The following is a 12,427-nucleotide window of genomic DNA, read 5'->3' as shown; positions in this document are numbered from 1 at the left end:
CCTGGTGACCGTGACAGGTTCCCTTTAAGGAAGTGAGATTATTGAGAATTTATGATTTCTGAGATAATCTAAATTCTTAAGTTAAAAAGAGCTGCCTGCAGACTAAGAGTGGGGCCCAAGAGAAGCAAGGGGCGCCCTCCTTATCCTTGCAGGTCTGCTGGCATCTCTTTAGATATGTGAGGGGGGGGGGGCCCATAATTTTTTTTTGCTATGGGGCCCATGCATTTCTAGCTACGCCCCTGCGGCTGGAATAGAAGGGAGGCCTCTGCAGGTCACTAGCTAGTACCTGGAATCCTGGAATAGAAGGGAGGCCTCTGCAGGTCACTAGCTAGTACCTGGAATAGAAGGGAGGCCTCTGCAGGTCACTAGCTAGTACCTGGAATAGAAGGGAGGCCTCTGCAGGTCACTAGCTAGTACCTGGAATAGAAGGGAAGCCTCTGCAGGTCACTAGCTAGTACCTGGAATAGAAGGGAAGCCTCTGCAGGTCACTAGCTAGTACCTGGAATAGAAGGGAAGCCTCTGCAGGTCACTAGCTAGTACCTGGAATAGAAGGGAGGCCTCTGCAGGTCACTAGCTAGTACCTGGAATAGAAGGGAGGCCTCTGCAGGTCACTAGCTAGTACCTGGAATAAAAGGGAGGCCTCTGCAGGTCACTAGCTAGTACCTGGAATAAAAGGGAGGCCTCTGCAGGTCACTAGCAAGTACCTGGAATAGAAGGGGGGCCTCTGCAGGTCACTAGATAGTACCTGGAATAGAAGGGATGCCTCTGCAGGTCGCTAGCTAGTACCTGGAATAGAAGGGATGCCTCTGCAGGTCGCTAGCTAGTACTTGGTATAACTGGATCGGAATTAATTTCTCCAGGGGGCACCTCTGGTTGAGCCTGTGTTCCCCATGAAGCTGTGCCTCTCATTCCCCTCTAAGGAATTTGGGTTGGGGGTGCATGCTGCCCATGCCTGAAGGAAAACTGCCCTAGAAAGAGGCAGAAGATACAGCATTGTGTCAGGCAACAGTCATTCTTCTGATCCATCACCATGAAGCCTTTGTCTTTTACAGAGATTCGGCAGCAGGAGGAGGACCTAATACAAAGATAATGAATGCTAGAAGTCTGTGACCTGCAGGAAGCCCTCTGCGACTCCTCGCAGCCTTGTACCCCGGCTGTCCGTTATATGGCATTATAGGATGTGGACATCCGACATCATTTAGATCATTTTAATTACATTTCAGAACTATAAAGGCGACTTAACAATCCAGCGCTGTCCCGCTGTAATGGATTCACTGTGAACAGGACACCATTTCCCGCTATAATGTACAATCACTTCTTCCATTTTCCCAGTCACATTTGTTCACCGGAGGAGGATTTATAATAGTTCACTGAATGCGGCTCGGAGATGCTAACGTGCGATTATAAAGCACGGAAATGGCTTCACGTTGGATTAGGCTGACATTTGCTGATGGATGTCGGACGGACACAGGTCACAAAGCATGTATATAGTGCAGAGATCTTTAATACCCATAATATAAAGGGCTACTTCAAGAGTGGAGTCCCAAAACTCTCTCCCCCCCCCCCACCCACCGATTGGCTGTTATCTTGTAGCTCTGGCGCCGACTTCACTTCAATGGTCCTGGCCGTGCCAACCGCATTTCTGGGTACTAATAGCCAAAGGGGTTGAAGACAACATATCCCCTTCTACAGGACAAGGAACAAGTGCCTGATCGGCAGGGCCCAACCACTGGGGTCGCCACCAATCACAAGAATGTAGGGGCCCCAGCAGTCAATCCCTTGCTTATCCCCTATCCTCTGAAAGGGGCATATGTCGTCTTAAAGGGACAACCCATTCAAAAGAGTTTTCCGAGATTTTTATACTGATGGCCTTTCCTCAGGATAAGGTCATCGGTATCTGATCGGTGGGGTCCGACACCCGGGACTCCCGCCGATCAGCTGTTCACGAAGGCAGCGGCGTTCCTGTGAGCGTTGCAGCGCTCTCTCAGCTCACCAAGCACAGCGCCGTCCATTGGTATCGCAGCTCAGCCCCATTCACTTCTATGGGGCTGAGCAGCAGCTAGGCCGTGTGACTGAAACAGCTGATCAGCGGGGGTCCTGGGTGTCAGACCCCCCACAGATCAGATACTGATGACTAGAGAACAGGTCATCAGTAAAAAAAAAAAAACTCTCAGAAAACCCCTTTGTCTTCAAAGTATCAGAAGCGGGCTGTGTGGAGGGGTCATGCACACAAACGTATTCTCTTTCCGTTTTTTTTGCAGACCGTATATGGAACCATTCATTTCAACGGGTCCGCAAAAAAACGGAAGGTACTCCGTGTGCATTCCGTATGTCCGAATTTCTGTTCCGCAAAAAAAATAGAACATGTCCTATTATTGTCTGCATTAAGGACATGGATAAAACTGTTCTATTAGGGGCCAGATGTTCCGTTCTGTAAAATACGGAATGCACACGGATGTCATCCGTATTTTTTGCGGATCAGTTTTTTTCGGACCGCAAAATACATACGGCCATGTGCATGAGGCCTAAAGCAGTGTTAGGGTAGGGCAGGGATCGTCAAGATATTTGCAGTTTATTTTGCTGCTACTGTAAATGGAGAGGATTTTCTGCTCGTCATTCTGCTTCCGAAAATCCACAGCATATACATCATCGGTGACGACAACTCTGTATCCCCATCTTGTGAAGTGACGACATCACTAGGATTGTCCTTTACCCTATGATCCCTCCTGATCCCAACAATGAAGATGCTGCTGTGTTGATTCAGTGCTGAATTCACATAATAGGTCCACACTCTGCCGCTGATAATGGGGGGGGGGGGGGGGGGGTAACTGTCACGACTGTCACGTGGTATTTGCCAGCTGTCCCAACATACAGAAATAATACAGAGTGCACTGACCTTCAGGACCCAGGTGGCCTCTCAACTGCTAGACTCCCCCGGGGCCACAGGAAGAGGGTGAAACAGACTATTTTTAGGGACTGTACCCCCCTACTTTCTCCAGGTAAACAAACCCAGGGGCGCTTATCAGTGTCATGACGTCCTGTCTGCACCTCAATAAAGTTTATTAATGGGGTTATCTGAGATTTTGACATTGATGGCGTATCGTCAGGATAGGTCATCGGTACCAGGTCTGCGGGGGTCTGACACCCGGAACCCCCGCCAATCAGCTGTTTGAAGAAGCCAGTGATGTCACGCTCTTTAGTCACATGGCCTTAAGGGAACGGTCCTGGGCTGCAATACCAAGCACAGCCACTACACAACGGACAGCGCCGTGTTTGGACAACTGTGCTCTGGACCCCGGGTGTCGGACCCTCACCGATCCGATCGCCTATCCTAAGGGTCAATATCAGAATCTCGGAAAACCCCTTTAATAACAATTACCTCTTAAAACATGAGTATCCAGCACCCATGCAGACCCATGCAGAATCCCTCCTCTTCTAACTTCTGCCTGTAGGCTGCCAACAAAAGACGGAGGGGAGTACACAAGGGGCGGAGCCAGACTACACACAGGATTCGTTTGTAGTCTGTAACCATGGAGACACATAGGCCTACCTAGGAGCTGTGTAGCAAAAGCAGTAGATTTTTAATCAAGACTATTGGGAGAGTTGCACCATTTTGCACTTTAGGTGCACTGGAGAAATAAAGGAGGGGGGGGGGTTGCAAAAGTCTACACCCCCGGCAGTGAAATATGTGGTGTCAGGGGGTTAGAGCAGGGGATACATAGTATAATAACCTGGTGTGAACGCGGCACCACAATACCCACCATCCAATAGGAAGTCAGTGTCAGCCTCCAGTAACTGCCCAGCCCCCTACATCAACCTCTCTAAGCACTGCTGCTGTGACGTCACAAGCTCAGGAGATGACGCCATAATGACGTCACCTACAGACTAACCTATGGGCGTCCACACCTCTCACACGCCCTCCGGCCGCTCACCTTGATCCTCTCCAGGTAGGAGGCCGGTACGTAGCCCGTGTCCCCGCTGCTGCAGCGACTGGCCAGCCACCAGTGCTGGTTACACCGCTCCAGGATCAGGAAGTTCTCCCCGGCCCCGAACTGAAGCGAATTTGGCTCCGGAGAGCGGAAAGCGTACAAGGCTCGGTACATGGCGGAACCGTCCTCACCGGGCCGGACCCTGACTAACTGACTGAGCGCGTCCCCGCCGCCGAAGCTCCCGTCAGTCATGTGACCCCCGCCGCGGCGCGCGCACGACGCACAGCTCGGACACTGGTGACGTGAGCGCGCTTGATGTGCTTTTTTTTTTTCTTTTTTAAATTAAACAAACTTTATTTAAACATCATCCTGTTCCATTTTTTAGTCCAAAATTTGAGTCTTAGGGATGCTTTATAGAGTAACCAATAACTTGCAGATTTTCTGAGAATGCTATAATGGATGTGATACATCAATTAACTTTTTATCGGATATGAATTATACATTTCCTATAATTTTGTGTCTACAGCTCATGTGACAACCTGTGCGTCTCCGTGGTAACAGACAGCAAAACAAACCTCTCATGTCCTCTGGATGCCCCACTTTGTGCTAATGTACATTTCGTAGGTTAACAAGAAGTAACGGACAGAAGGGAGGATCAGACGACACTGGGTTTGTTTGCTGTCTGTTACCATGGAGACACATAGTTCTCTATAGGAGCTGTAGACACAGAACGGTAGATTATTGCAATATACAACCTACTGCAAAGTTTCAGGTCTCATTTTCGATGCTTTGGGGCAATGTAATGTTGTGAAGGTGGACATAAGCCATAGCTGTGATGGCTAACCTCCGGCACACCAGCTGTCGTAAAACTACAACCCCCAAGATGCACACTTGCTTGGCTGTTCTCAGACCAGGCAACCATTGGAGACCAACTCAAGAGCTCCATCAGGTACTTGGGGCCGTTTAAGAGGCAAAAAGCATGTGAGGTTCCATTTAAATGGTTAAAGGCGTTTTCCGAGTGTTCAATATGGATGACGTATCCTCAGGATAAGTCGTCAATATCAGATCACACACTGCACCCCCGCCGATCAGCTCCGTGAGCACAGCCGTCTCTTCACAGCTCTCCACGCACAGCGCCGTCCATTGGGTGGTGGTTGTGCTCGGTATTGCTGCTCAGCCTCATTCACTTGAAAGGGACTGAGCAGCGCCTAGGCCATGTGACCGATAATCACGACGTCATTGGCTTAAGTGCCGCGGCCTGCTGAAACAGCCAGGAGTCAGACCCCTTGACGATCTGATATTGATGACCTGCCCTGAGGATAGGCCATCAATATTAAAATGTTGGACAACCCCTTTAAGAGGAGCATTTACTGTCGCTGTAATGTAAATCCTTCCGCAGGAACTGCCTCCGATCCGTCATATGCATTTGCAGGTCGGTGTGTGGAGCGGTAAATAAATAAAAGAAAAATAAAACAAATAAATAAATACAAAAATAAATAAACACTTCCTGCAATAAGGCCTCTTGCACATGAATGTTTTTTTTTTCCGTTTACGTTCCGTTATTTGCGTTTCGTATACGGTCCGTATACGGAACCGTTCATTTCAATGGATCCGCAAAAAAAACTGAAGGTACTCCGTATGCCTTCCGTTTCCGTATTTCCGTTTTTCCCTTCCGTTCAAAGATAGAACATGTCCTATTATTGTCCGCATAACTGACAAGGATAGGACTGTTCTATCAGGGGCCAGCTGTTCCGTTCCACAAAATACTGAAAAAGCCATCCGGTCGTGTGCAAGAGACCTAAGGCTACTTTCACACCTGCGTTCGATCGGATCCGTTCTGAACGGATCCGCTCATATTAATGCAGACGGTGGCTCAGTTCAGAACGGATCCGTCTGCATTAGAACTTAGAAAAAATTTCTAAGTCTGAAAGTAGCCTGAGCGGATCCGTTCCGACTTTACATTGAAAGTCAATGGGGGACGGATCCGCTTGAAGATTGAGCCATATGGTGTCATCTTCAAGCGGATCCGTCCCCATTGACTTACATTGTAAGTCGGAACGGATCTGTTCAGGCTACTTTCAGACTTAGAAAATTTTTCTAAGTTCTAATGCAGACGGATCCGTTCTGAACGGAGCCACCGTCTGCATTAATATGAGCGGATCCGTTCAGAACGGATCCGATCGAACGCAGGTGTGAAAGTAGCCTTAGGTCTCTTGCACACGACCGGATGGCTTTTTCAGTATTTTGTGGAACGGAACAGCCGGCCCCTGATAGAACAGTCCTATCCTTGTCAGTTATGCGGACAATAATAGGACATGTTCTATCTGCTTGCAGCGTTCAGGTGTCCGCTCACTGAGAATGCATTAGGGCCAGACGGCTGCGTTCAGGGCCGCTTGTGAGCCCCTTCAAACGGAGCTCACGAGCGGACACCTGAACGCAGGTGTGAAAGGAGCCTAACACAGATGAGACTTCCTTTGCTGTCATGACGGCTCCATTAGGAGTTTCTGTCGCAGATCTTATTGAAAATGCCAGACAAAATAACAGTAAAATTAAGAGGTTGTCTCACATCAGCAAATGGAGTAAAGAAAGTTAATACAAGGCACTTACTAATGTATTGTGATTGTCCATATTGCCTCCTTTGCTGGCTGGATTCATTTTTCCATCACATTATACACTGGTCGTTTCCATGGTTACGACCACCCTGCAATCCATCAGTGTTGGTCTTGTTTGCACACTATAGAAAAAAGCTTCCACTGTCCTAGCCACCAGATAGAGGCCGGAGCTTTATCCTACAGTGTGCAAGCACAACCACCGCTGTTGGATTACTGGGTGGTCATAACCATGGAAACGATCAGTGTATAATGTGATGGAAAAATGAATCCAGCCAACGAAGGAAGCAATATGGATAATAACAATACATTAGTAAGTGCCTTGTATTAACTTTCTCTACATGATTCCATTTGCTGAAGTGAGAGAAAACCCCTTAATTTTACTGGTATTTTGTCTGGCATTTTTAATAGGATCTGCAACAGAAAATCCTAATGGAGCTATCATGACAGCAAAGGAAGCAATATGGAGAATAACAATACATTAGTAAGTGCCTCTACATTATAAATGCCCCTTGCTGAAGTGAGACGACCCCTTTAATGTAAATTGACCGACCTCATTACAGCCAATGGTGTCTGTCAGGCGCTGTTGTCATGCATTGTGTTACTGATCTAGCACCTTTGTTATTGTTCATCACTCTGCTCCTATGACGAAGCCTAAAAACAGAAATAACAAAGGTGTGAACGTGTTCATATAGAATGCTGTGCCGAGAATGTACCACCAGTGGAACATGGGAGAAAAAAACAATGGCGTATTCTACCACACGCTATAATATGGAGGTATGCCAGTGCCCACAGGTCTATAATATGGACCCATTAGGACTGAGCGTGTAACAGTACAGGTTCTGTGCCCGGCATGGTGGCACTCTGCTGCCACATCCTGTAATACGCATCGGATGGGACGTGCAACGACCTCCGTGTGATTCCAGTTTCTCTGCACATCATGGATCCGTGTGCATGCGATGTGATTATATTAGAAAATTCTGCCCGGGCCTTCCAACATGCCCTGCCGGAGGATGTATCAAAACCACCACCCACAATTACCATCCATTTTTTCTCAGAATCGTTTTGCTGGCGTACAAATAATTAAAGCAATAATGCAAAATCTACGTGGTTCATGTGTAAATCTGTGGAATCACATTCCTAACGTCCTGGGAAAATGTTGGAGCTGATCAGCAGTCTATTTGTGCAGCGACAGCGCCACCATCTGGTTATCTTGTGAAGAACAACTAATATTTACATTCATTTATTTATTTTATGCACTAATATAGCGCTACTATATTCCGCAGCGCTTTTACAGACATCAGCATGAAGGCTGTCCCTATCAGTATGTCTGATTTGGAGCTATTGGAGGATATATGTTAAAGGGGTTCTCCGGCCATCATGAAAATTAAAAGAGTTCCGCAAACCCGTGAAAGAAAGATGGTTTCATTAATACCTGTACCCCGCTCCGCCTATGCCGCCGTCCATACTGCATTTCCAGAGGTTGCGGGTTTAGTAGAAAATGCAACTGAACAGGAAAAGACACAAACAGATCCGGTGGGGACCTGAGCGGACGAGCTTGCAGCCAGTGGGACGGCAGGGTCGCGGATGGTTGTGCGTTACCAAAACCATCTTTCTTCCACAGGTCCGCAGAACGCTTGTATTTTTAATAAATCCCTTTAAACACATCTGACGAAAGGGCTTGTTCAACGCTTTACTATTGATGGCTTATCCTCAGAACAGGCAGTCATCATCTGATCGGCGGGGGTCTGAAACCGGAAACCCGCGCAAATCGTCTGTCCGACACAGCTCGGTCCAGTGTGTAGTGGACGTAGATGGCAACCATTCACTTCAACGGAGTAGATGGAGCTGCGTCATTCCGGTGCCAAATTGTCAATCAGATAGTGATGGCCTATCCTCTGGCCAGGAAGGGGGTTAGCCAAAACCCCATCCCAAAAGGTGGTCTGCCCCTTTAAAATTAAAGTGTTGTCCAACCCTGAGGATAGGCCATTACTATGGAATCGATAGTTTGATGCCGGGACCACACAGCTCCGTCCGTTGTATGAAGCTGTGAAAGGGGTTGTCCGGGTTCAGAGCTGAACCCGGAGATACCCTTATTTTCTCCCAGGCAGCCCCCCTGAGGCTAGCATCAGGGCATCTCATGCTCCGATGCGCTCCCTTGCCCTGCGCTAAATTGCGCAGGGCAAGGTCTCTTTTGTTTTCAATAGCACACTGCCAGGCGGAAACTTCCGCCCGGCAGTGTGTTCGGTGACGTCACCAGCTCTGATGGGGGCGGTCTTTAGCGCTGCCCTAGCCGTTTTACTGGCTAGGGCAGCACTAAATCCTGCCCATCAGTGCCGGTGACGTCACCGGGCTTCCTGGCAGCCCGATGAACTGCTCCGAGGCTGCCGGGGTGAAAATGGAGGTATGTCCAGGTTCAGCGTTGAACCCGGACAACCCCTTTAACTGCGGCGCTGCCCCCATTGAAGTGAATGGTAACCAGCCACACCCACTTTGACGCCGCTGCAGCGCTAACCTGACCACCTTGTGTCACGTGACCAATATAAGTGAGCAAAATAAATAAATAATGTCACATTTACCAAAACCCCTCCCCCAAGTGGTGGCCAAGCCCTTTAAAAGTAGTATTTAGAGTATACTAATTGATACTACCACCTTTGTGTCAATCATTTTAACATGATCATTTATATCTTACTGGAATCACTTGAATGTAAAAACAACAAATGGAAAGCCCCTTAAAAAAAAAAAAACTACTTTAATAAATAAAACCTAGCGTCCCTGGGTGGGCTTGAACCACCAACCTTTCGGTTAACAGCCGAACGCGCTAACCGATTGCGCCACAGAGACCGCTGAGGAACAGCCTGAGAGTTTGTGTTTTGATCTTCAAATCTATGAATCTTGCAAGAGGTTATTTTGTTTCCATGGAGATAAGTCCAACAAAGAGCATTGCCTGTTACATTGTGATATTTACAGATACAGCTGCATTGATCTTGTTTTCTCCTGACAGGATAATAGGATTTACAGAGATAGCATAATTTGTATAATTCATCCCAATACATAGGGATATCTCACATAATGGAGGTGTATTATACAAAGGGTTAAAATACAATCCAGGATCAGAGCACATGCTCCTCCTTCCTTTGGACAAGAGAGTGAGATGCAGACCTCCGTCATCAGCTGCCGAAATAGCTCAGTTGGGAGAGCGTTAGACTGAAGATCTAAAGGTCCCTGGTTCGATCCCGGGTTTCGGCAGAAGATGGGAGAATATTTTTTTATTTTTAATGTACTATATGTTCACTATTTTAATCATTTAAATAAAAATATAGAGGCATGATGTCATAATGTATTTATACATCTTTTCTGAGGGAACTGAGATGAATCTTTGCTGGTATTACTATTGTACAGATGAGATTTTTAGTATTTCCATTTTATGGTAGGGGCACTGAGATATCTCCATAAAACAGGAACTATATTATAGCTAGAAATAAAATACAAATGACACTTATACATTTCAGGCTATGCTAGGGCAGCCCAAAAAGGGGGTTATTTGCAGTTCATTCTTCACTACAATAAAGTTCCTGATTTATGGAAATATTTCTCTATTGGGCTTATCGTTTATACTTGCTGTCAAGCCCTGTGTGGCACTACTATATTCAGGGTACAGTATGTAGCATTATAATATTCAAGTTACAGTGTGTGACATTATACTGTATTTGGGGGTACAGTAAGTGGTGCTGTTATATTCAAGGAGATAAGTGTGTGGCTCTACTATATTCAGGGTACAGTGTGTGGCATTATTATATTCAGGGTACAGTATGTGGCCTTATTATATTCAGGGTACAGTGTGTGGCTCTACTATATTCAGGGTACAGTGTGTGGCATTATTATATTCAGGGTACAGTATGTGGCATTATTATATTCAGGGGTACAGTATGTGGCATTATTATATTCAGGGGTACAGTATGTGGCATTATTATATTCAGGGTACAGTGTGTGGCATTATTATATTCAGGGTACAGTGTGTGGCATTATTATATTCAGGGGTACAGTGTGTGGAATTATTATATTCAGGGGTACAGTGTGTGGCATTATTATATTCAGGGGTACAGTATGTGGCATTATTATATTCAGGGGTACAGTATGTGGCATTATTATATGCAGGGTACAGTGTGTGGCATTATTATATTCAGGGTACAGTGTGTGGCATTATTATATTCAGGGGTACAGTGTGTGGAATTATTATATTCAGGGTACAGTGTGTGGAATTATTATATTCAGGGTACAGCATGTGGCATTATTATATTCAGGGTACAGCATGTGGCATTATTATATTCAGGGTACAGCATGTGGCATTATTATATTCAGGGTACAGCATGTGGCATTATTATATTCAGGGTACAGCATGTGGCATTATTATATTCAGGGCACAGTATGTGGAATTATTATATTCAGGGCACAGTATGTGGCATTATTATATTCAGGGCACAGTATGTGGCATTATTATATTCAGGGCACAGTATGTGGCATTATTATATTCAGGGCACAGTGTGTGGAATTATTATATTCAGGGCACAGTATGTGGAATTATTATATTCAGGGTACAGTATGTGGCATTATTATATTCAGGGCACAGTATGTGGCATTATTATATTCAGGGCACAGTATGTGGAATTATTATATTCAGGGCACAGTATGTGGAATTATTATATTCAGGGTACAGTATGTGGCATTATTATATTCAGGGCACAGTATGTGGAATTATTATATTCAGGGTACAGTGTGTGGCATTATTATATTCAGGGTACAGCGTGTGGCATTATTATATTCAGGGTACAGTATGTGGAATTATTATATTCAGGGCACAGTATGTGGAATTATTATATTCAGGGTACAGTGTGTGGCATTATTATATTCAGGGCACAGTATGTGGCATTATTATATTCAGGGCACAGTATGTGGAATTATTATATTCAGGGTACAGTATGTGGCATTATTATATTCAGGGCACAGTATGTGGAATTATTATATTCAGGGTACAGTGTGTGGCATTATTATATTCAGGGGTACAGCGTGTGGCATTATTATATTCAGGGTACAGCGTGTGGCATTATTATATTCAGGGGTACAGTGTGTGGCATTATTATATGCAGGGGTACAGTGTGTGGCATTATTATATGCAGGGTACAGTGTGTGGCATTATTATATTCAGGGGTACAATGTGTGGCATTATTATATTCAGGGTACAGCGTGTGGCATTATTATATGCAGGGTACAGTGTGTGGAATTATTATATTCAGGGTACAGCGTGTGGCATTATTATATTCAGGGTACAGCGTGTGGCATTATTATATTCAGGGTACAGTATGTGGCATTATTATATTCAGGGTACAGTATGTGGAATTATTATATTCAGGGTACAGTGTGTGGCATTATTATATTCAGGGCACAGTATGTGGCATTATTATATTCAGGGCACAGTATGTGGAATTATTATATTCAGGGGTACAGTATGTGGCATTATTATATTCAGGGCACAGTATGTGGAATTATTATATTCAGGGTACAGTATGTGGCATTATTATATTCAGGGTACAGTGTGTGGCATTATTATATTCAGGGCACAGTATGTGGAATTATTATATTCAGGGTACAGTGTGTGGCATTATTATATTCAGGGCACAGTATGTGGCATTATTATATTCAGGGCACAGTATGTGGCCTTATTATATTCAGGGGTACAGTATGTGGCATTATTATATTCAGGGTACAGTATGTGGCATTATTATATTCAGGGGTACAGTATGTGGCCTTATTATATTCAGGGGTACAGTATGTGGCATTATTATATGCAGGGTACAGTGTGTGGCACTATTATATTCAGGGTACAGTGTG

The 12,427-nt window shown here is 45.5% G+C and overlaps 1 protein-coding gene and 2 non-coding genes across 3 annotated transcripts in view; 1 reads left to right on the top strand and 2 right to left on the bottom strand.

The window, feature by feature from the left end:
• NCKIPSD (NCK interacting protein with SH3 domain) overlaps positions 1 to 4,215 on the bottom strand; it is a 67,630-nt gene extending 63,415 nt beyond the window's left edge. The window contains exon 1 of the mRNA XM_044281105.1: positions 3,933 to 4,215. Coding sequence (XP_044137040.1) covers positions 3,933 to 4,181 — 249 coding nt within the window. The 5' untranslated portion in view covers positions 4,182 to 4,215. The remainder of the gene's footprint in view (positions 1 to 3,932) is intronic.
• Positions 4,216 to 9,308: 5,093 nt separating this feature from the next.
• On the bottom strand, positions 9,309 to 9,382 carry TRNAN-GUU. Its single transcript has one exon. It is a non-coding gene; the product is annotated as a tRNA-Asn (tRNA).
• Positions 9,383 to 9,714: 332 nt separating this feature from the next.
• Positions 9,715 to 9,787, top strand: TRNAF-GAA. Its single transcript has one exon. It is a non-coding gene; the product is annotated as a tRNA-Phe (tRNA).
• Positions 9,788 to 12,427: the final 2,640 nt, after the last annotated feature.

Source organism: Bufo gargarizans, chromosome 2, assembly GCF_014858855.1.
Source record: "Bufo gargarizans isolate SCDJY-AF-19 chromosome 2, ASM1485885v1, whole genome shotgun sequence".
Classification (NCBI taxonomy): domain Eukaryota; kingdom Metazoa; phylum Chordata; class Amphibia; order Anura; family Bufonidae; genus Bufo; species Bufo gargarizans.
Note: the sequence above shows the minus strand (reverse complement) of the source record. Positions and strands in the feature narration are given on the sequence as shown.